At 37.8% G+C, this 25,123-nt stretch overlaps 2 protein-coding genes and 2 long non-coding RNA genes across 4 annotated transcripts; 2 read left to right on the top strand and 2 right to left on the bottom strand.

Moving 5' to 3' along the window:
• Nucleotides 1-4,302: 4,302 nt before the first annotated feature.
• Nucleotides 4,303-7,704, top strand: LOC146884315 (receptor-like protein 40). The gene is made up of 2 exons (XM_085665533.1): nt 4,303-7,438; nt 7,536-7,704. Exon 1 carries the CDS (start codon nt 4,359-4,361, stop codon nt 7,392-7,394), a length of 3,036 nt encoding a protein of 1,011 aa, XP_085521659.1. The 5' UTR covers nt 4,303-4,358; the 3' UTR covers nt 7,395-7,438; nt 7,536-7,704.
• A 3,640-nt stretch (nt 7,705-11,344) lies between these two features.
• On the bottom strand, nt 11,345-16,080 carry LOC146884314 (uncharacterized). The gene is made up of 12 exons (XM_085665945.1): nt 16,024-16,080; nt 15,752-15,977; nt 14,593-14,929; nt 14,298-14,502; nt 14,128-14,190; nt 13,986-14,081; nt 13,610-13,865; nt 13,163-13,296; nt 12,779-13,009; nt 12,296-12,562; nt 11,975-12,208; nt 11,345-11,443 (listed from the first exon to the last, which is right to left on the bottom strand). The coding sequence occupies exons 1-12, from the start codon at nt 16,078-16,080 to the stop codon at nt 11,345-11,347; spliced, it is 2,205 nt and encodes a 734-aa protein (XP_085522071.1).
• A 701-nt stretch (nt 16,081-16,781) lies between these two features.
• LOC146884313 (uncharacterized) lies at nt 16,782-18,682 on the bottom strand. Its single transcript, XR_014984021.1, has 3 exons — nt 18,585-18,682; nt 18,406-18,472; nt 16,782-17,010 (listed from the first exon to the last, which is right to left on the bottom strand). It is a non-coding gene; the product is annotated as an uncharacterized LOC146884313 (long non-coding RNA).
• A 4,516-nt stretch (nt 18,683-23,198) lies between these two features.
• Nucleotides 23,199-24,956, top strand: LOC114193501 (uncharacterized). Its single transcript, XR_003606272.2, has 2 exons — nt 23,199-24,622; nt 24,700-24,956. It is a non-coding gene; the product is annotated as an uncharacterized LOC114193501 (long non-coding RNA).
• The last annotated feature ends 167 nt before the right edge of the window (nt 24,957-25,123 follow it).

Below are 25,123 nucleotides of genomic sequence, written 5' to 3'. Positions count from 1 at the left end.
TTGGTCCACAACTCCCACCTCACACACATGATAACAATGAATGCATTAACTAGGGTCCCTACATGTATTACATGGTGACCTGCCAATTAGTTTTTGCACAAAAATATCAACTGGGGTTTGCTGTTACAGTACTAAACATGTATACCATTCATAGTGAATCACATGACCTTCAAAGCATGTATGGAAGGTATATTGAACCTAATAAATATTGGTGTGAGATAATTGGTCCACAAAATTCAACTCATATATATATTGACTCTGGATGGAATAATTGATGACCATTAACTTATTAACTGGTGACGTACCTTGAATTTTTTGCACAACAGTTTCACCAATGCTCTGTTGTAAGGAAAACAACATCTAAAACATTTATAGTGTATTGGAAGACCTTAATAACATGAATGGAAAGTATATTTACTCCTAACAAAAATTTTTGTGTAATAATTGGTCCACAACTCCCACCTCACACACATGACAACATTGAATGCATTAACTAGTGACTTCTAATGTATTATATGGTGACCTGCCAATTACTTTTTGCACAACAAGATCAACTAGGGTCTGCTGTTATGGTACTAAACATGTATACCATTCATAGTGATTCACATGACCTTCAAAACATGTATGGAAGGTATATTGAACTTAATAAATATTAGTGTGAGATAATAGGTCCACGAAATTTAACTCGCATATATATTGACTTTGGATGAAATAATTGGTGAACACTGACTTATTAACTGGTGACCTACCTTGAACTTAATGCAGAACTAGTTCACCATTGCTCTATTTTAAGGAAGTCCGTAACTAAAATATTTATAATGTATTAGAAGACGTCAATAACATGTATGGAAGGTATATTTACTCTTAAGAAAAATTGTTGTGGAATAATTGGTCCATAACTACCATCTCATATACATGTAATAGTGGATGCATTAACTAGTGACCTCTAATGTATTACATGGTGACCTGCCAATTATTTTTTGCACAACAATATCAATTGGGGTTTGTTGTTACGGTACTAAACATGTATACCATTCACAATGAATCACACTTAGGGTTCAACAATAATGACAAAACTTCGAAAGGGGATTTCCAAAAAATGTCGTCTTCTTCCTCACACTTTCGTCTTCACAGCTTCTCCCTACCTTGTGCGAGAAACCCTTCCTTTCGACGCTTGGGAATGTTCTGCGTCTTCCATTTTTGTCTTCTCCCACTCGTTTTCCCTTTTGTCTTTCTCTTCTCTCACAGAACGGAACAAAGACGGTGGCTTTTGTCGAGAGGGTGGAGATTTTCCAAGAAAGATGACCGTCACAGTGGATTTCGCACGAAGAGGGTAGAGAGTTTCAAAGGATTCTGACACCCGTCGTTGTGGTCTACGAGTAGTTTTAGAGCAAAAACCGCTTTTGGTGATTTTCTTTTCTCTCACCACTTGCAATTATTATTTCACTAAAGTTCATATTTCCCTCACGTGCCACTCCATCTTTTGTAAGTGAAAAAAAATTAAAATTCATTTTCCATGTCAGGTAGTAATGTAGTAGTCAAAATGCGGGAGTCATTTAATCATTTTCCTTTAATATTTTAGTTTTATTATATAAGTATTAGAATCATACTATCAGCTCGTTTGAACACATTCTTATTGACTATAACTTGTTGAATATCTAATGAAGTTCCATCTCCTATTTTAATAAATCTCTCCTCTATGTTGAAAAAATTAATTAACAAATCTAAGCTATTTTCAATAAAAATAATTAATTAAATAAAGACAGCGTGTTGAAAAAGTATGTTATGAAATTCATAACATCACTTTTAACAAATTGTCTACGTGATACATAACACTACTCTCAACTCAAAATATTAAATTTGTGAGTTTTTTTTAAGATACTCAAATTTCTTATCATATTTAATATGATAATTTGAACCCATAATTAAATTCCAAACAATATTGAATATAATATTCAATTATTAGAATACATGACATCCACTAAGCTACAACTTTGAAGTGTACCTTTATATATAAATATAATATTAAATTAGTAATATATTAAATACTTAAAATAAGTTCCTTTTTATTGGTCTACCAAATGAGTGGGTTAAAGAAACCTTGTTCTAAAAGTCTCCTTTTAAAGTGAGTTACGATCAAGACCAAAGTTAATTTGGTTTCATTACAAGACTTTAATTCGTTTTTAAATATATTTCACACTTATCTCAACCTTTGATTCAGACAACACATATCAATCTTCAGTCTAGGTTGACTCAACTCGACCGTTTGGCCCGAGCTCAATCTGTTGGACCATTCGATAGCAGGCCAACTAAGCTTGACCTTTGGCTTAAATCAACTCGGCTCAATCCTACGCCCAATATGACTTGAATCGAGTTGACTCACAATGGCTATCAATCTGAGTCGACTCAACAAGATCTTTGGTTAGTATGACTCATCTCGACTTTTTACCCTAGACCAACTCGTCTCAACCTTTGACTTAGGTAAACTCAGCTCGAACTTGAGTTTGTCAACTCGACTCTACCATCGACCTATACTGACTCGGCTAGACCTTTGGCCTGAGTAGACATGTCTCAATCGGGTCAACTCAATTCAACCACAAGTTTGGACCTTTGGCTCTAAGCAACTTGTATCAACCATCAACCTTGGTTGACTCAACTTAATTTTGCATTTAAGCCAAAGGTGAACCTGACTTGACTTAGAATAAGGTGTTCCTAACTCAACTCGACTTAAGGTGAACTCGACTTAAATTGACTTGAGGTGGGCCCACCTTACTTGGCCAGAGGTGGGCTTGGCATGACTCTACCAAAGGTGGGTCTGACACAGCTCTCCTAGAGGTGGGCTCGGCATAACTCTACTAGAGGTGGGTGCGACACAACTCTTCCAATGGCGTTCAACATGAACTAACCAAAGTTGGGCCCAAATCAACTTAGTACGAGGTGGGTCTGACTTGACTTAGCTCGATGTGGGCAAAATTAACTCTAGTTGAGGTGGGCATGATATAACTAAGTTTGAGGTGGGCCCTACTCATCTCGGCTAGAGGTGGGGCTGACTCGACTACGTTTGATGTGGACCTAAACTAACTCTGCCTAAGGTGGGCTCGACTACACTCAACCTAAAGTGGGTTCGAACTAACTTGGTCCGATGTGGGTCTGACCTAACTCAACTTATGTGGATTTAACTTAACTTTGTTTGAGGTGGACCTAACTTAAGTCATTCAAGGTGGGCTTGACTTTATATAACCTTATGTGTGCGTGTCAGGACTCGACAAAATGTAAGTCTTACTCAATTTGACTCAACTTAGTCTTATGCAAACTTGACTAGCCACAACTCGAGGTGGGCCTTACTCAACTTGGCTTGAGGTGTGTCTGACTCAATTGAGGCGGGATTGATTCTACTTGGTTTGATTTGGATCCAACTAGATTGGCCTTGACATAGGTCCAACTCGACTTGACCTAATTTGATTAGGCTCGAGTGGATCTACTCAACTCGATCTGAGGTGTGTCAATTTCTGAGATGCATTCAACTCACCTCGCCGTATTTTACATCTCAAAACTACCACTCTATGCATTGCCAAATATGGCAGTTTGCGCGACGGTTCAATTGAAACCGCTACATTTTGCTTTGTGACGACACGAATTATGACCGTTTTCGAAGCCGCCACAAATTGCGGTAGTTAAAACCACCATATTATACAAAAAATAACCGTCACAATTTACATTATTTTTTGTAGATTCCAACTCAACTTGATTAGGTTGGACCAAATTGATAGGTGTAATTAATAATACAATCTTAATTTTAAAAAATGTTACATAATTAATAACATAAATATCATTTGTGCAATAAAAATTGGTAAAAGAAGAAAAATCTAATAAAATTAAAATAACAGAAAAATAATATTATAAAAGAGGACTATAAAAAATATAATAGATGTAATAAAAAATCACACAAACAATTAATTGTTATTAAGATAATAATAATATAATAATTTATAAAAGAGGACTATAAAAAAGTCTTGAGGTAACCTAGTCTTGGAATTTTATATAACAGCCCTCGTCTGATTGGATCAAGCTTTTGCCGGGGTTTACAAGTAATGCATGTTATTTTGGTCTTTCTTTCTTTTTCTCACTCCAGTTTGTTTTATCCTTCATATAGTTTCTATCAGAAGTTGCGTTTTCATAAGCATCGGTGTCAATAACTTATAATCCATACATGGACTCCCATTCCTTGCGGCTAATTGTTGGGTATTATTTGGCTACAAAAAAACCTTAATGCATTGCATACATTCATTCCATAATCATTATATAATTTTCGTTTTACAACTCCTAAAGTATCAAAAGAAATATTCGAAATTCCGAATATGTTGAGTACAAAGGTTCTTTTTCTGCTACTAAGTTGCTTGGTTTTTCATTTTTCTTCAGGCACGTCTTCGTTGGTGCGAAAGCCATTATGCAATCATCATGATGCCTCCGCCTTGCTTAGCTTCAAAAGCCTCGTCACCATTGTTGGCCCAGCTAGCTATGGTTGGTGCGAGTCTAGAACTGGAGTGAGTTGTGATCCTAAGACAAAATCGTGGAGGAATGACACGGATTGCTGCATGTGGGATGGGGTAAGTTGTGACACGAATTCAGGACACGTCATTGGGTTAGACCTTAGCTGCAGTTGCATTCAAGCTGAGTTTCATCCCAACAACACTCTCTTCAAACTCATTCACCTTCAAACACTCAGCCTAGTTTTGAATGACTTTTACGATTCTCCAATGCCTTCGGGGTTTTGTAATCTTCTAGCTCTTACTCATCTAAACTTATCTCTCGCTTGGTTTACCGGAGTTGTTCCTTCCAAATTCTCTCACCTCTCCAAATTAGTCTCGCTTGATCTCTCTACCAACGATGAAATGACAATTGAATTAGCAACCCTGGAAAAGCTCACTGTAAATGCAACTCATTTAAGGGAGCTAGCTCTTGATAGACTAAATATGTCTTTGATTAAACCCAGTTCTCTGTCTTTGTTGTTTAATTTTTCATCCTCTTTGGTCTCTCTTGGACTTCAAGGTACCGCCTTGCAAGGGAAGTTGGAAAATAAGATACTCTGTTTACCCAATCTTCAACACCTCTCTGATAATCCTGACCTCCAAGTTGAACTTCCAGAGTTCAATTCGAGCTCTCCTCTTAGATATTTGGCCATTCGTCATACCAAATTCAGTTGCGAGATTCCATTATCACTTTCAAATCTTCATCACCTCACTTACATTGATTTTTCAGAAAATAATTTCACAGGATCCATTCCTCGATGCATTGGCAACCTCTCACAATTAAATTATCTCAACCTTGGTTTCAATAACTTGAGTGGTGAGATTCCATCATCTCTTTTCGACCTTCAGCATCTTATTTACTTAGATCTTTCGTATAATAATTTTGATGGTGAGATCCCCAATTTGTTTGGCAAGCTAAGCAAATTAGAAGATTTAGATGTTACTGGAAACAACCTAGTGGGCCGATTGCCATCATCGCTGTTTGAGCTCACTCAGCTTAATTCTTTAAGCCTTTCAGCGAATAAATTAGTTGGAGAAATACCTGATAAAACCAGTGGACTTTCTATGTTAGCTTATCTGGAATTGTCTGATAATTCGTTGAACGGAACAATTCCCCATTGGTGTTTTTCTTTGTCATCGTTACTTAACTTACGCCTTGGTGGGAACCAGCTTACTGGCCCAATTGGCGAATTCTCTGCCTTTTCATTGTATATTTGTGACCTTTCTCATAACAAGCTACAAGGTGATATCCCCACGTCAATGTTTCTTCACCAAAATCTGTATGAATTGAGACTATCCGGAAATAACTTGAGTGGCCTCGTAGATCTTAACAATTTTTCAAATCTTCAAGAGCTGCACATTGTGGATCTTTCTGACAACAATATTCAATCTCTTGGCATTAATGAGGGCAGTGTTAAAAGTTTCCCGAAAGATCTTAATTTAGATCTTTCCAAGAACCAAATTCATGGAAGGATTCCAGAAGGATTTAATCATATGGCGGATACTTTGGGTTCTTTGGATCTTTCTCATAACCTTCTAACATCGGTTGGGAATCTCTCACTTTCATGGAACAATATGTATTACATTGATCTAAGCTTCAATATGTTGGAAGGAGATATTCCCATTCCCCATTATACCGCTGAATTCTTTTCTATCTCAAACAATAAATTGACTGGAGGCATCCCTTCATCTCTTTGCAACGCAAGCTCCCTTGTGATACTTATCTTGTCTCACAACAACTTGACAGGCAAAATTCCACAATGCGTTGGAAACTTGAGTAAACTTTTAGTTTTGGATATGCAAAGGAACAACCTGCGTGGGATCATACCCAGAAGCTATCTTGAGATAGAAACATTGGAGACTATGAATTTTAATGGCAATCAATTGGAGGGACCATTACCTCGCCCCGTCGTCAAATGCAAACAACTAAGAGTTCTGGACCTTGGAGACAATAACATACAAGATACATTTCCAAGTTGGTTAGAGTCACTTCAAGAGCTGCAAGTCCTTGTTTTACGTGCTAATAGGTTCAATGGTACCATCAATTGTTTCCAATCCAAGAACGATACCTTTTCCAAGCTGACGGTTTTTGACATCTCCAACAATAATTTTCAAGGCAACTTACCAGTAGTTTTCTTCAAAAACTTCAAGGGAATGATGATCGATGTCCATAATGTTTTGCAGTATATACATGCTACTGAATATACCTACAGTGATTCTGTGGAGGTCACAGTGAAAGGTAACACCATTCAGTTAGAGAGGATCTTAACTACTTTCACAGTTGTTGATTTAGCGAATAACAATTTTGAGGGAGAGATTCCAACAATCATTGGAGATTTGAAGTCATTAATAGGCCTTAACCTTTCTAATAACAGACTCACTGGTTTAATTCCACAAAGCCTCAACGGTTTGGAAAATTTAGAATGGTTAGACCTCTCCTCAAACATGCTGACGGGTGAGATTCGAACTGCATTGGCCAATCTTCCCTTCCTCTCTTTCTTAAACCTTTCACAAAACCAGCTGGAAGGAAAGATTCCAACAGGTAAACAATTCAACACATTCCAAAGTGATTCCTATCAGGGGAATTCAGGGCTATGTGGGTTACCATTGTCAAAACCATGCTATTGGATAGATTTAGCAACCTCTCAATCTCAGCAAGAAGAACAATTTGGGTTTGGTTGGAAACCCGTAGCTATTGGATATGGTTGTGGAGGGGTATTTGGAATGGTATTGGGATATCTCATATTCTTCATTCGAAAACCAGAATGGTCAATCTGTTTTATTGAAGCCATTCTTAATCAAAGAATGAGAAAGAAGAGTCACCGAACTAATGCAAATACAAGACAACACAATGAGGATCGTTGAAGAATCTGAAAATCAGTCCAGTGTCTCCACCCAAGCTATAACAGGTAAGAGAAATTTTGCGTTAAATTTCGGAAGTGTGGTGTTACTGTAGATAAACTTGCGTTATTTATGATCCTTAATCTGGTATTTGTGGAACCACAGGTGTCAAGTTCTAGTTCCACAGCGAACACACACCATTTCACCGAGGTCATTCTTCTATCCCATTCCTTTTTTGGCCTCTTTTGAAAGAGGTGTTCCTTGTACTCCTTCGGTTAGTTGTGCGTGTTTTATTAATATTATTATATGTCTGTATATTGAAAACCATAAATATTTTGTTAGAATACAATAAACGAAACATTAAAAGACTTATACTTATACAGTAAAAAGTTTCATTGATTTTGTTTAAATTTCATTTATAATAAGATAAATGTAATATGTGAGATTAACAGAGAAGATTAATATTAATATAATATTAATATGCATTACGATGTAATTATCACTAACATTAAAAAACAAACAAAAGATAAAAGCTTTGGATTTCAAATTTACAAAAACAACATTAATTTTTCTTCTAATAAATCAAATGATAATCATTAAAAATCAAATATACATTCAATTCATTCAAAATCAAATATCTATTCAATTACATCACTATTGAGACTTCAATATGTAATCCACATGGGTACACAAATTTACAAAAGTGTAATTGATTAAAATTTATAATACTTTTAAATTAATTACTAACTATAACCATTATTCTCGATTTCAAAAGTGCATTATAACAACTTTTGAAAGTTTACAATTTCAAAAAACAGTTATAAAACCATTAAATTTGTTACAAATAATTTACTATTTAATTACTTAATCCAACTTTTCCTTGATAATATTTTGGTTTGACCGGTGATTTAGTACTCTAATTGGTTGATTGGTTCATTTTGATCTCTTTATTATTTTTTTCCAATTTAATCCTATAATTTTTTTAAAAAGTTTAATTTGGTCCTGTAATAGTTGAAAAAAGTTCAATTTTTAAAAAATTTTCAATATTTTCAATTTAGTCCCTGTATTTAAAGTTTTGATTCAATTTAGTCATATATTTCTTAAAATGATTAAATTTTGGCCTCTCCAATTTGAGATCAAATTAGTAATTAAGCTTAATTATAACTTATATATACATGTTAAATTTTTATATTTTTTAGAATTTATAAATCAAGTCACTCCACCTAAATGTAAAAAATTTAAGTATTTAGGTGGAGTGTAAAAAATAAAATAATTTAAGTATTTAGATGGAGTGATTTATGTATAAATTATAAAAATTAGTTTAACATGTATATATAAATTGTAAATAAACTTACTTACTAATTTGAGCTCAAATTTGATTTCAAATTTGATGAGACAAAATTGGATCGTTTTAAAAAATAGGATGATTAAATTGAATAGAAATTTTAAATATAAGGACAAAATTGAAATTAGAAAAAAATGAACTTTTTTAAGTAATTGGAAGATCAAATTGAACATCTTAAAAAGTTGGAAGATTCCATTAAACTAAAAAAATAATAAAGGAACAAGAATGAAATTAAACCAACAAATTAGGAAAGTAAATCACAAATAAAGCCTAATATTTTTTTATATAAAAAAATCTTCAGTGAAAGGTCATTGTTAATGAAAAAAATTATTTATACAAAATTTATTTTATTGAAAAAATGTCCAAACTAAATACTCCGTTAAGCCATCGATTTATTTCTTCTAAACCAACATGTTAATCATAACTTTAGTTATTTTTATATTAAGCTTGTATTATGTGCACAAGCCTTAACAAAGAAGAAGAAAAAAAGAACAAAAAGACTTTTCATTTACATATGCTATGCTATGGTTAATATATTATTTCAGCTAGTTTTTAACATTTTCTTTAACTAGTTAAAAAAGTTATATCACTTAATTAGTTAGATTTGTTAAACAACTTCTTTTACTAACTTGTAGTCTTTTAAGTTTACTTAAAATATTTGTTTAAAGAGTTAAAAATTTAATTAAAAGATTTGAATCTGTATATTTACAGAATTGAATGACTAATTTGGTTTAAAATTTCTAAGAGAGATTAATTTCGTGTTTAAATATTAATTTCTAATTTATATATATATATATATATATATATATATATATATATATATATATATATATTATTTTCATTCGAAAATTATTTATTAATTTTTTCTTTTAATATTTTCTCTAGAAGATAATGTTGTATTATTATTTTTTTAATATATTCTTTCGTTTATACGTGGGTTTTCATTATTTTCTTATGAAATAAAATTTTCTTATTTTAACCTTTATATTACATTTGTAACGTCCCATTTAATTATTAAACGAAATTAAAGAAAATGTCACGCGATAAAAACGTAGTCTTGGGGTCCTTAACACAACCCCTACAACCTGGGCACACCACGATGCCAACATAAACCAAATACAATTCTAACAAAGAGTGTAGAGTAGGAAAGCATAAAACGATACAGGGGCCGTAGCCCTAAAGAAATCATGGATAAAATAACTCCAGCCCAGATGGCTAAACAGCGGACTCGTCATTCCCTTGTTGACCACGAGAACTCCGCCCATCTACTCCCATCAATCAAATTGATGATCATCGCAAGAAGAACAGCCACATACAATACAACCATGCAACAAAACGAGTAAGCTAGAGCCAACAACATATTCATCATACAGTCAAATATATTTTCATCATCCCATATCTATATAACAACCACGCATGTTATGACTCTTCATTCAATACACTACGACTCGACTCATCCGGATACGTATAACTTAGTCGGATTCAGCAGATGCCCGCACTTATGGTGGATACCTCTGCTTATCTCCGAGTTGCTCATCCCCGAGTTATGTGTTACAAGTGTTACAATGAATCAAATTTCCCTCACTACAAGGTTAGCCCTTAATGAATTTCTGGCCTCCTACTACTCTCCCCACAAGAGTCAGTCCGCTCTAAGTGAGACTAACTGGCTCCTTAGAGTGTCAGGATGCAACCTTAACTTGAATCCTTACCTAGTTATACAGATGGGGCACCACCATAGACACCCACTAACAGGGGCCATGGAATTACGTCCCGACCACTGAAGCGTAGCCCCGGAGGTCTCACCTAGAGACCCCAAGGAATTACACGCTGACATAGACTAACACTCATAAATCAGCAAGGAAAATAATCACATACACTTTGCAGGGAAGATTTATACCAACATCCATAGACAACTCCTGTATATCACATGTCAATCAGTACCAGCTCGTATTACCAACCTTGAGGAAACATCTCCCCTCATGTCAATGTCATGCCATAAAATTACCAACCACCAAGGTTCATCGTTGTTCATACCCGATTTGTGATCGCATACAAATCTAACCACTCATGTAATATTCATATAAGATCATGCCACTCTCACCCGTCATCACATATGAATTCCCCCCCTCATCATATATATATATATATATATATATATATATATATATATATATATATATATATATATATATATATATATATATATATATATATATATATATATATACACACACATTTCAACCCATCAAAACAGATCATCCTAAATAAACACACGTCCCACACGAAGCGTTGTCTCGCTTAGGACCTCGCTCAGGCTGAGGGGTTTCGCTCAGGCGAGACGTGCTCGCTCAAGCGAGCTCCCCCTTCGCCTAGGCGAGGGCTCGAGAAGGGAACAAAAGCACTCGCGGGATCTCGCTTAGGCGAGACCCCTCTCGCCTGGGCGAGATGCTCGCTCGCTCAGAATCACAGTGGGTCGCCTGGGCGACCATTCGTGGAAAAAGGGCTTAGGCGAGCCTCTGTTAATCTCGCCTAGGCGAGACCAACTCGCTTGGGCGAGTTTATCAGTGCCCGCCACTATTTTCACCTGTAACAGATGCGAAGACATACCACAAGCAACAATCCCACCGTATCATACATCCATATCAACAGGTAAACACAAAAGAGAATCACCAACCACATAAAATAGCATACTCGCACCAAACAAACAGAGGGTTCTAGCTTCCCGTACCTGGAATATGTTAGTACAGGACTCAACAGTAACCACGGGCACCACAGCTTTAGGTTATACTTAGGAACTGGAAAAAAACAATGGAGCAGATCACATGATGAGCTCACTACGGATTCTTAGCTGAAACAAACATGAATAAACACTGGAGGAAGTACGAGCAGGGGTTTGAACGGACTTACGAGGAGTGAAAAACTGGTTCAAGCCCACTGGATGCGGAAGGCGGCTGAACCCTAGCAGAGCTCTTTCTCACGGAGTAGAAGGGTGACGGCTAATTTCTGAAAGAGTGAAAGTGAGTGTGGGATTAGGGCAACATGAAAGGCTTTTATCCTGTGGGCCGACCTTTAGGCCCATTACTGTAGGGCAGCCCTTAAAAGGAAGCTGAAAAAGAAAGGGGGCCTTACATTCTCTCCAACAAGAAAAATTTTCGACCTCGAAAATAAAGACTCACTAGGTAAACAGATGTGGATGTGATTTTCTCATGTCCTCCTCTAACTCCCAAGTCGAGTCACCCGTCCTCCGATCCCAGATGACTTTAACAAGATTGACGGTATTTCCACGACATTCTTCGACCTTGCTATCCTCAAAAGCGATGGGTGGTACTTCCACGGTGAGGTCTTCCCTGATCTGTATATCTTCGGCTTCTAACACATGAGCTGGGTCAAACACATACTTTCTTAGCTGTGAGACGTGGAACACTGGGTGAAGGTTTGCCAACTGCGGGGGTAAAGCTACCTCATAAGCTATTGGCTCAATCCTCCTTGTGATCTGGTATGGACCAAGGAATTTAGGAGAAAGTTTTCTTGAGCAGAGAGCCCTTCCCACGCCCGTGGTTCGGGTCACCCTCAAGAATACATGATATCCCGCTGTAAACTCCAAAGGCCTCCTCCTGCGGTCCGCATAGGCCTTCTGCCTACTCTGAGAAGCCTGCATCTTATCCCTCACCATACTTACCTTCTCGATGGTCTGCTCTAACAACTCTGGTCCAACCAACACTGCCTCTCCATCTTGATACCAGCAAAGAGGAGTCTTACACCTCCTGCTGTAAAGAGCCTCGTATGGCGCCATGCCAATACTCGCATGAAAGTTGTTGTTGTAGGTAAACTCAATCAAAGGCAATACCTCATCCCAAGCTCCCAGGTGGTCCAGTATGCATGTTCTCAACAAATCCTCTAATGACCGGATCGTCCTCTCAGACTGACCATCGGTCTGAGGGTGATAAGTTGAACTCATGGTGAGCTTGCTACCCATAGCACTCTGTAACGTCTGCCAAAACCGAGATGTGAACCGCGGGTCTCTGTCGGAAACTATGCTCGAGGGCACCCCATGAAGTCTTACTATCTCCTTAATGTACAACTGAGCCAGCTTGGCCATAAACATTCTCAAGTTCATCGCGAAGAAGTGTGCGTTATTACTCAGTCGATCTACTATCACCCAGATGGTGTCATGACCTCTAAAAGTCCGCGGCAGATGGGTCACAAAATCCATGGAGATGTTGTCCCATTTCCATACTGGTATCTCCAAAGGCTGTAGAATCCCACCGGGCCTCTGATGCTCCACCTTCGCCTTCTGGCACGTTAAACATGCCGACACGAACTGAGCCACATCTTTCTTCATTCCTTGCCACCAGAAAGTCTCCTTGAGGTCCTGGTACATCTTAGTCATGCCCGGGTGCAGACTAAGACGACTCTTATGTCCCTCCTCAAGAATTAACCGTTTTACCTCCGCATCATCGGGTATACATACTCTGCCCTGAAATCTCAGTATGCAATCATCACTCAAGGCAAAGTCTCTGGCTTCCTCTGATCCAAGCTGTTCTCTAACCCTATTCAGACCGGCATCCAACAACTGCCTCTCTGATCGAGTCCAAGAAGTCACTAGATATAGTAAGGGTACTACACTTAATGGACTCGGACCCCAACTCCACCTGTATTCTCATGTCTCTGAACTTCTCTAGTAGTTCTACCTCTTTTATCATGAGATGTGTCGTGTGTACCGTCTTCCTACTCAGGGCATCTGCCACCACATTTGCCTTCTCCGGGTGATATAGGAGCTCGAAGTCATAATCTTTTAGGAATTCCATCCACCTCCTCTGCCTCATGTTCATCTCCTTCTGGTCAAACAAATACTTGAGGCTCTTATGATCGTTGAACACTCAGAACTGAGCACCATAAAGATAGTGCCTCCAGATCTTCAAGGCAAAAACTATAGCCGCCAACTCCAGGTCATGAGTGGGATAGTTACGCTCATGTACCTTAAGCTGTCGAGAAGCATACGCCACTGCCTTCTTTTCTTGCATCAAGACACAGCCAAGTCCGAGATGAGACGCGTCGCAGTAGACTTCAAACGATTTCCCCACATCCGAAATTACCAATATAGGAGCACTCGTCAATCTCCTTTTTAGCTCTTGAAAGCTCTCCTCACACTTGTCCGTCCAAGTGAAAGGTTGGTCCTTCTGAGTAAGCAAAGTCAAAGGTGCCACAATCTTGGAGAATCCCTCTATGAATCTCCTATAGTAGCCCGCTAACCCCACAAAGCTCCTGACCTCTGTGGCCGATTTAGGACTTTCCCACTTTACCACTGCCTCGACCTTTGCTGGGTCCATTGCAATCCCCTGGGCTGATATCACATGCCCCAAGAACTGAACTTCATCCATCCAGAACTCACACTTAGATAACTTGGCATACAGTTGCTTCTCTCTCAAAATACCAAGCACCAACCTGAGGTGTTCTGCATGCTCTTCCTGAGTCCTGGAATAGATAAGGATGTCGTCTATAAAGACTACGACAAACTTATCTAGGAAAGGTCGGAAGATCCTGTTCATGTAGTCCATGAACACTGCCGAAGCGTTAGTTACACCAAACGGCATAACCACATACTCATAGTGGCCATATCTGGATCTGAAAGCCATCTTCTGCACATCATTAGCCTTTACTAAAATCTGGTGGTAACTCGATCTCAGATCTATCTTCGAGAACACCGATGACCCATGTAGTTGATCCATCAAGTCGTCGATTCTCGAAAGCGGATACTTATTCTTAATCGTCATCTTGTTCAGTTGCCTATAGTCCACACACAGGCGCGAACTCCCATCCTTCTTATTCACCAACAACACTAGTGCTCCCCAAGACGAAGTGTTGGGTCGGATGAACTGTTTCTCCATTAGCTCTTCTATCTGCTTCTTGAGCTCTACTAACTCTGCCAAGGCCATACGATACGGGGCCATCGAGACCGGACCTGTTCCTGGGACTAGATCAATAGAGAACTCCACCTCTCTATTAGGAGGCAACCCTGGTACCTCCTCCGGGAATACATACCCAAAATCCTGGACAACCGGTATCATTGACGTTGCCTCTCCTCTCTCTACCTCCATATGTGTGAAGATCATGTAACATTGCTCGCTGTCATGTAGTTCCTTCATAACACCCTGAGAAGACACCAACTCAGGCTCCTCTACGTCGGGAAAAAGCAGCTTCTTCTCTCGATAATCTATCAGAATGCGATTGGCAGAGAGCCAATCCACTCCTAAGATCACCTCCAACTCCTGTAGAGGTAGACAGATTAGATTTACCCTGTACCTGCGTCCCTCTACCTCTACTGGAAGCCTAGCACACAAGGACGACGTCCTAACCAAACTCGACGTCAGAGTAGACACCGCAAGCTCACACTGCAGCTCGCGCACCGGCAGACCCAACCGTTCCACACAAGCAAATGACACAAAAGAGTGTGTTGCTCCAGAATCATACAACACACAACATCTCATCCCAGAAATCACACAATAACCCATAACAAGGTTACCTGAACCTGCAGCCTCAACTCCAGTTATGGCATAGACTCTTCCCGTCGCTTGAGGCCTGTTGCCTTTGTCCCTCCACTGATGCTAATGGGGAGTCTAAACTGGAGGGCGTGTCGCTGCCCTAGCAAGGTTGGGACAATCCTTCTCAAAGTGGCCTTCCTTGTCACAGTTGTTGCACCTACGGTAACCCTCCATACATGGACAAGCGTACCTCGGGTGGGGTCCTCCACATGTGTAACACCGAACTCGGCCTTGCTGAGGAGAAAAGCTCCTAGACCCCTGAGGCTGATGGTGGGGTCTATCATACGGTTTCCTCCGCTCCTCATGCCTGGGCTTGGACCCAGACGGTCCACCGATCCTCTACGACAGCTGTGGCTGTTGTGGGCACTGACCTTCCACCTCGCGCTTCATCTTCTCCATTACTCTGGCCTTCTCTACCAGAGCAGCATAATCCTTGATGGACAAGGGTGCCACCATCAAGCGAATATCTCCCCTGAGGTCGTTCTCAAACTTACGGCATCTACACTCCTCGTCAAGTGGCAGTGTATAGAAGCGGCTGAGGTGCTTGAACCTCTCAGCATATTCCGTCACGGTTTTCCCTCCCTGGGTCAACTGGAGAAACTCCACCTCCTTGGCGTACCGGATGCTGTTTGGGAAGTACTCGGAGAGGAATCTCTCCCTGAAAGCCTCCCATGTCACTGGCTCATCCCTCTCCTCTAGAATGGATCTAGTGCTGCTCCACTAATGTTCCGCCTCTCCCGTGAGCATATAAACCGAGAACGCCAACCTTTTCTCTACAGGGCACATCTTGGCGTCGTAGATGCGCTGTAGGTCCTTCAGCCATTGGTCTACGGCGTCAGGACTAGTCTTCCCATCAAACTTCGCCCATTGGCCAACGATTTATTTCTTCTAAACCAACATGTTAATCATAACTTTATTTATTTTTATATTAAGCTTGTATTATGTGCACAAGCCTTAATAAAGAAGAAGAAAAAAAGAACAAAAAGACTTTTCACTTACATATGCTATGCTATGGTTAATATATTATTTCAGCTAGTTTTTAACATTTTCTTTAACTAGTTAAAAAAATTATATCACTTAATTAGTTAGATTTGTTAAACAACTTCTTTTACTAACTTATAGTCTTTTAAATTTACTTAAAGTATTTGTTCAAAGAGTTAAATATATTTGTATCCTTCAACTTTTAGTAAAAGTAAAAATTTAGTTAAAAGATTTAAATCTATATATCTACGGAATTGAATGACTAATTTGGTTTAAAGTTTCTAAGAGAGATTAATCTTGTGTTTAAATATTAATTTCTAACTTATATATATATATATATATATATATATATATATATATTATTTTCATTCAAAAATTATTTATTAATTTTTTCCTGTATTATTATTTTTTTAATATATTCTTTCATTCATACGTGGGTTTTCATTATTTTCTTATGAAATAAAATTTTCTTATTTAACCTTTATATTACATTTGTAACGTCCCATTTAATTATTAAACGAAATTAAAGGAAACGTCACGCGATAAAAGTATAGTAGCGTAGTCTTGGGGTCCTTAACACAACCCCTACAACCTAGACACACCATGATGCCAACATAAACCAAATACAATTCTAATAAAGAGTGTAGAGTAGGAAAGCATAAAACAATACAGGGGCCGTAGCCCTTAAGAAATCATGGATAAAATAACTCCAACCCAGATGGCTAAGCAGCGGAATCACCATTCCCTTGTTGACCACGAGAACTCCGCCCATCTGCTCCCATCAATCAAATTGATGATCATCGCAAGAAGAACAGCCACATACAATACAACCATGCAACAAAACGGGTAAGTTAGAGCCAACAACATATTCATCATACAGTCAAATATATTTTCATCATCCCATATCTATATAACAACCACGCATGTTATGACTCTTAATTCAATACACTACGACTCAACTCATCCGGATACGTATAACTTAGTCAGATTCAGCGGATGCCTGCACTTATGGTGGATACCTCTGCTCATCTCCGAGCTGCTCATCCCCGAGCTATATGTTACAAGTGTTACAATGAATCAAATTTCCCTCACCATAAGGTTAGCCCTTAATGAATTTTTGGCCTCCTACTACTCTCCCCACAAGAGTCAGTCTGCTCTAAGTGAGACTAACTGGCTCCTTAGAGCGTCAGGATGCAACCTTAACTTGAATCCTTACCTAGTTATACAGATGGGGCACCACCATGGACACCCACTAACAGGGGCCATGGACTTATGTCCCGACCACTGAAGCGTAGCCCCGGAGGTCTCACCTAGAGACCCCAAGGAATTACACGCTGACACAGACTAACACTCATAAATCAGCAAGGAAAATAATCACATATACTATGCAGGGAAGATTTATACCAACATCCATAGACAACTCCCGTATATCACATGTCAATCAGTACCAGCTTGTATTACCAACCTTGAAGAAACATCTCCCCTCATGTCAATGTCATGCCACAAAATTACCAACCACCAAGGTTCATCGTTGTTCATTCCCGATTTGTGATCGCATACAAATATAACCAGTCATGTAATATTCACGTAAGACCATGCCACTCTCACCCGTCATCACATATGAATTCCCCCCTCATCATATATATATATATATATATATATACACACACACACATTCAACCCATCAAAACAGATCATCCAAAATAAACACACGTCCCAAACGAAGCGCTGTCTCGCTCAGCACCTCGCTCAGGCTGAGGGGTTGCGCTAAGGCGAGACATGCTCGCTCAAGCGAGCTCGCCCTTCGCCTAGGCGAGGGCTCGAGAAGGGAACAGAAGCACTCGCGGGATTTTTCTTAGGCGAGACCCTTCTCGCCTGGGCGAGATGCTCGCTCGCTCAGAATCACAGTGGGTCGCCTGGGCAACCATTCATGGAAAAAGGGCTTAGGCGAGCCTCTATTAATCTCGCCTAGGCGAGACCAACTCGCTTGGGCGAGTTTATCAGTGCTCGCCACTATTTTCACCTGCAACAGATGCGAAGACATACCACAAACAACAATCCCACCGTATCATAGATCCATATCAACAGGTAAACACAAAAGAGAATCACCAACCACATAAAATAGCATACTCGCACCAAACAAATAGAGGGTTCTAGCTTCCCGTACCTAGAATATGCTAGTACAAGACTCAACAGTAACCACGGGCACCACAGCTTTAGGTTATACTTAGCAACTGAAAAAAAACAACGGAGCATATCACATGATGAGCTCACTACGGATTCTTAGCTTAAACAAACATGAATAAACACTGGAGGAAGTACGAGCAGGGGTTGGAACGGACTTACAAGAAGTGAGAAACTGGTTCAAGCCCACTGGATGCGGAAGGCGGCTGAACCCTAGCAGAGCTCTTTCTCACGGAGTAGAAGGGTGACAGCTGATTTCTGAAAGAGTGAAAGTGAGTGTGGGATTAGGGCAACATGAAAGGCTTTTATCCTATGGGCCGATCTTTAGGCCCATTACTGTAGGGCAGCCCTTAAAAGGAAGCAGAAAAAGAAAGGGGGCCTTACAACATTGATAATGAAGATGATTATTATTTTTGCAATATTTTCATATATGTATATTACACTATTTATTTTAGTCATTATATTATATACACTATTTACTTTTATAACGACCAAAATTTTTAGCAGTTCACAAATAAAAATGAAATATTGTGTACAATACTATAGAAACTTTTTATTTTTTCTAAACAGAAAGCATTTCAAAATGATGGAAATAAGACTATTACATAACATAAACTTTCCAATCTATATTATAACTATGAAAGCAATTAGACACCCTCATGGCATTCTCAGCATTGCTTTCCACCGGATCAAAGCCACAAATAAGTATACCAAATATATCAGAGATAATTTAGAATTTATAATTTTTTAAGAAATTTTATGAAATTTTATTTTTTTAGTCATAATTCCCATATTACTACAAAAGAATGTTAAATTATTGATGGAAAAAACATGGTTGATAAAATACATATCACCGACCAACTTTAAAATTTTAATTGTTGTCAAAAATATATGTCACTAATGGATCTATCAATAAATTAGAATTTTTCTTATTAATAAAAATATTTGTCAGTAATGGATTTGTCTGTCGTTAAAATTCATTGACAATTTATAATATTTATTATAAATAGATATTTTAGTCGGTAAATTTTGTCAGTAAAATAGGTATCAAAGTTTTCGCTTTCGTCTTTGACCATGTCGTGGTAAGATACCTTGGTAATGGAATTCATTTAAAATCCATCATTAAATTCGTCGGTAGTGGATTTTTATTTAAAATTAATAAATTTGCTGGTAAATCTGTCAATAATTGTATTCTTTTAAAAACAAGTTAGTAATTCCATTAGTAAATTTATCACTAAAATAGACGTCAATTTTTTCACCAAAATTTAACGGAATAGTTGTTATAAAACATAATTAGAGATGGGTGAGAAGAAAAATAAAAGAAAGAGGAAGAAAAGGAGGAGATGACAACAACCGCATAGATGACAACAACAAATAATGAGGAGGAGAAGGAGGAGGAGGAGGTGGAGGATGAGGAGGAGTGAGGGCCCCTACCAAAGATGGAAGAGGGAATCCAAAGAAAATAATCTTGGACTCATATTTGTGTTTTTGTGTTGGGGGCTTCTTCCTACATTTTATTGTTTTCTTCCTACACCCCCAAATTTTTTAAAAGGCCAAAATAAACCTTTAGCTTTCACTAGGGTAAAATCCCTATTTGCTACATGTATGCCTCATTTGTGACGTACTTCCTCCTTCAGCCATGCACTTCCTTCTTGAGCACTTGCACTTCGTCATTGTGCCTTTCACCTTCGCTCATTCCTTTTCATTTCACTTCAAATGATTTCGTCCATTTCACATTGCACTTCATTTGCTCCATTGCGGAGCGAGACAAGCTATTCAATTGCACCTCAATTGTTTTCGTTGGCCAAGCTTTTGTGACCTCCATTTTAAAGTAAAAATTGGTTTCTTTCATTGGTTGGTTTTTTTATTTTCCACACAGGGTTGGATGGTTCTTGAACAGTAGTTGGAAGTTATTTTTTTGTTTACTGGATTGTTATAAAGGGGTGTAAGATTTTTGTTCCGATAGAGGATGTTTCAATTTCTTTGTTTGGGGGAACCGGATTCTGAAATTCGATTAATGTGACCGGATCTGGCTACATAACCTTACTTTGTATTCTAGTTTGAAGAGAAATCTAGTGTTGTGTATTGTCATATTGTGTGATTTATTGGCAAAGCACTCAATCATGAATAATATTATTTACTTCACTTGTCTATTTCATATCAGCAAGACACTATAATTTATAGGACTTACATTTGGTTTTTCATCTCCAAGCCATAATGTCTCCAATTATGACAAAACATAATACTATAATGACTATTAACATAAAAAAAATAACACACTAGACTCTTCACTTTTTTCTCTCCTAAAACATCATAAATACAACTACTCATAAAATCTATTGAATAACCCTTCATTTAAGTTTATTCTAACAAAACTCCGCCATAAACTTAAATACTTCTTCCATCCTTCATTTTGATTAGATTTTTGTTGTTATTGAACAACATAGTTGGCAATGGCTTTGTAAACAAATGTGCAATTTGATCTCAACTTCCCACGTGCACCATTTCCACATTTCATTCCTTCATTTGTTCTCAGAAGAAATGAAATTTTACATCAATGTGCTTACTTCTCTCATGGTTTACCAGATTCTTTGCCAACTCAATAGCGGAATTGTTATCTACTCGAATTATAACCCCCCCTTCTTGTTTCATCTCTAGTTTGTTAAGAAGATTTCTAAGCTATATTGCATGACATACACTCAATGATGCTGCAACATACTCAACTTCAAATGTTGACAATGTCACTATAGGTTGCTTCTTTGAGAGCCAAGTGAACTTTGCGTTGCTTATGAAGAATACATACCTAGATGTTTTTTTTCGGTCATCTACATCTCTGCCCCAATCACTGTTCGAGTACCCTACTAGTCTGTAGTTTTCTGACCTAGAAGTCGAGTGATAGTGTTCCCTGTATATACCTTAGTATCCTATTCAATGCTTTCTAGTGTGTGTAGCTCGGCTCCTCCATATAACGACTTACAATTCCAACACTTAGTAGTAACTATGGCCTTGTACTTGTCAAGTAACGAAAACTTCCAACAAAACTTCGATACTTGGTAGCATCTACTCAGTCTCCACCATCGAATTTAGCATGGACTTAAAACATAATTAATCATTTATTTTATGAAGCACAACATTTAATGTTATTAAATATTAAAATATAAAATCAAATATAATAAAGAATAAAAATATCTATTAAGGTAATTTTTTTATACATTGTCTCTTAAGTTTTTCACATATTATACTTATATCTTAGTTTTACCTATTTTCTTTCTTTTTGTTTTTGAAGAATAAAAAAAAAAAGTTAAAGACAAACTCAATATTTTTGTTGTCATTTCTTATATTCTATTCAATTTTTGAAGAAAAAAAATCTTTTTTATTTCACTTGCTAGTCAAATATTAGTTTAATATACTTAGCATTATTATTATTATTATTATTATTATTATTATTATTATTACTATTATTATTATTATTATTATTATTATTATTATCCCATGAGCCTTTGTATGCTCACTTTTTATTAATATAGAAGAAAAAATATGTACTATGTGTTTTTTCATATCCAATTTTTAATTGTGACTTGATTATAAGAATTTTCTTTTATTAGTTATATCTTTGAATTTTCCATTAGATTATGATATACTATTTTTGAAATTCAAACTTAAAAAAAAAGGTGGATTGATGAAGTGTCGCAACCGGAATCGCGACGGTACGACGAATCAAAAAAAAAAACGGGTTTGAAAAGAGATTTGGAGTCACCACCATAGTTATTTCTGGAAAACTATGTAAAACCATAAATATAAAGCAAGCTGCGAAAAACTAGATTTTTGGGTTCGGGAGTCGTTTATGCGTGGGGAAGGTATTAGCACCCTACAACGCCCGCCCAAGGGTGATACCTTTAATTAAACATGCAAAGTTGATGTGGTTTTCAAAATGTTAATATTCCCTAAAAATAATAAGACAAGAATATATAAAAGAAACAAAAATATTTTTTTTTGTTTTTTGGGCTCGACAAGGATTAACCTTGATCCTACGTATTCTTATTCAAAAATGAGAAATTAAGGTTATGTAGGTCTATAAAAAGATATTTGGAAAACAATTGAGAAAATGATTTGATTTTTTGGAGGTGAACCTAACAAGGACTGGTTGGCCTTGCTCCTACGTATCTCACGGTAGAGAATCAAGGATCACGTTGTTTTTATAAAAGACTTTTGTTTGAAAATGTTGATGATTTTATATTTTGAAAATTTATATTTTTTGGTATTTTTGAATTACTTGAAAATATATGTCACACGATGCGAGCGGTCGAACATACACTAAAAGAGAAAGAAAATTATTTTTAGTATTTTTGAATTATTTGGAAGAAAGTTCACACGACGCGAGCGGCCGGACAGACACAATAAAAATGAAAAAGAACATTTTTTTATTTTTTCTATATTTGTAATTTTTATAATTTTTAAATATATTTGTTTTTTTAAATAAAAGAAAATTAAATAAATAAAAGGATGAAATTATTTAAGAAGGATAAAAGTGGAAAACAAAATATGAGGTACATGAGTGATTAGTGGGGGTGCACAAAGTAAACACAACAACAGGCCAAAAAAACAATAGACAAAAACATAGGGGTGCAGGACAATCACATGTGGGAGGTGTATAAAGTAAACAAGAGGGGTGCATGAAGTGAGACAGTGGTGTAAAAAATAAAATGAGGGGTGCGTGCAGTAAATAAAGAGATGTGTTGAGCAAACAAAAACATATCTAAACCACACAAAAGGGAGGGTTGCAAAGATTAAAAAGGGGTGGTGCGCGAGTAAGGATGGATTTGGCTGCCGGCCCAAACTCTTCCTTTCTCAAATCAGAAAACCCTAAGGGCTTATCCCTCTTCCACTCAAACGCAACCTTCTCCCTCATCTCTGCCCACCAGAATGCCACCCCTCGCTACTTGTTGGCGACGCTAATCGACACTAGAGACGTTGTCCTCCGTCATAGGGCTCAATGATTTCATTCTCGCGCACCACAGAACCAGTCGGCTACTGTATCTTTCGCACCTCTAACGACCAACCAACGTTGCTACCATCACCTCCGTTCCATACCGAAGCAGTCGCCGTCGCTATTGGCTCCCACTTGTTCCCCTCACGCGGACCTTGTCTCCGTAAGACCAGTTCCCGCTATGCCCTCCGCTGCACCGCCACAACCAACCAATATCGAGAACTTGGTGCGTCGCCGTAGCTAGCTGAAGGCATCGCTGGCTTCCACTAGGGGTGTCGTCATCGAGAACCCAGGGATGCTCGACCTTTGCTTTCTCTTCGCATGCGCGACTCGAACTGCCTCTGTGCGACACCTAGGGTTGCTACCATTATTGCGCGTCTTTCATTCAAAGCTATGACTCGCCAGCGATGGTTTCCACTCCTTTGTTCATCTCTCTATTACAATTGGTTGTGGTTGATTGGAGAATATGAGACTTGAGTGTTTGGCACTGGAATGGGGGATCCGGTTTGGTGAATGGAGATTCTATGTTCTTTTATTTTGGTCTTTACGGAGATGTAAGAAGAAGGTGATAGTGATGCGTTTTTTTCGTGTTGTTGGTTTGGTGTTCTGTTTGCAGGTTGAAATGGTGATGTGATGTTGAGGTGGTGGTCCTCGAATGGGAATGGTGCAGGAGTTGAACGGGATGTTGCGGGATTTGAGTGGAGAATGGGTCTTTTATGTATTGATGATGCCAAAACTGAGCAAAGAAGGGTGAGAATTGGTGGTTGATTCTGACTGGTTATGTGGTGATGAATGATGGTGAAGGGGTTTGTTCCAAGTGTAGGCTGCAAGAGAAAGAAAATGGAGATGATGGAAATGTGTAGAATGGAGGTTGTGATCAAAGCTCTAGTGTGTTGGTTCTACTGAGGGTCACAAAAAGGAGTGAGATGGTTGGCGTAGGAGTTGGCATTGATGATAAAGTGTAGCGAGAGTTGGATGGATAATGGATTTTGGATGGATAATGGATTTAGTGATGTGTGTTTCGTTTTCAACCGTTAAAGCAACAACAGTCTCCATATACAATCATATTTGAATCATGAACCAATAACAATCAAATACAGCCAACCCCACATACGACTGATCATGTTCACACACAAGTATTAATGGTGGAGTTCTTACCTTTGATGTGGCCGCTATATCTCCCTTTGGAACTTCTTTTTGCGATGGGGATGAGGTATTTGTGTCCCTTGTCCTGGCTGACCTTTTCTCCCTTTCTCCTTCTCTGATTTTGGTTTTATTTTTTCTCTTTAGTCCAAGTGTGCTGAGAGCTAAGAAAATTGTGTCCTTTTTCTCCTTCTTGATGGCTATCAAGTTGTCTTCTGCCATCTAGCCAAGCCAATAGCTGCATTGCTACGACTGTCTGCCATGGTTGCTGCTATAGTGATACAGTGATACGCACATACCAAACATTTCCTTTTCATGCCAAGAAGCAAAAATGGCTCAAAATATGAACATTTGAATATTTTTCTTGCATGGAGAGGGAAGGGTCAGAGGACTTTTGACTTCCACTTTCCATCTTTTCCCCTCATTTTAATTAATTAATTTTTTAATACAATATTATTTAAAAGAAAAAAAACACGAAAATGATAAAAAAAAGGAAATAAGATAAGATAAAAAAACTAAAATTCAAACTAAAAATGAATATAAAGTAAAAAAAAACAATAAAATAAAAATA

The sequence above is a fragment of the Vigna unguiculata genome, chromosome 8 (assembly GCF_037176805.1).
Source record: "Vigna unguiculata cultivar grain cowpea cultivar isolate G323 ecotype 2 chromosome 8, ASM3717680v1, whole genome shotgun sequence".
NCBI classification, from domain to species: Eukaryota; Viridiplantae; Streptophyta; class Magnoliopsida; order Fabales; family Fabaceae; genus Vigna; species Vigna unguiculata.
This window is presented reverse-complemented; position numbering and strand designations above follow the sequence as displayed.

Bases quoted from the DNA above. Each gene is read 5' to 3' on its own strand.
- LOC146884315 (XM_085665533.1), top strand. From the start codon at position 4,359: ATGTTGAGTACAAAGGTTCTTTTTCTGCTACTAAGTTGCTTGGTTTTT.
- LOC146884314 (XM_085665945.1), bottom strand. From the start codon at position 16,080: ATGGCTGAAGGACCTACAGCGCATCTACGACGCCAAGATGTGCCCTGT. The intron at 13,297-13,609 runs GTGCTCAGTTCT...GGACTCGATCAG, and splicing joins CTGGAGGCACTATCTTTATG to AGAGGCAGTTGTTGGATGCC. The intron at 12,209-12,295 runs GTATTCTTGAGG...GGTCCATACCAG, and splicing joins AGTTTACAGCGGGATATCAT to ATCACAAGGAGGATTGAGCC.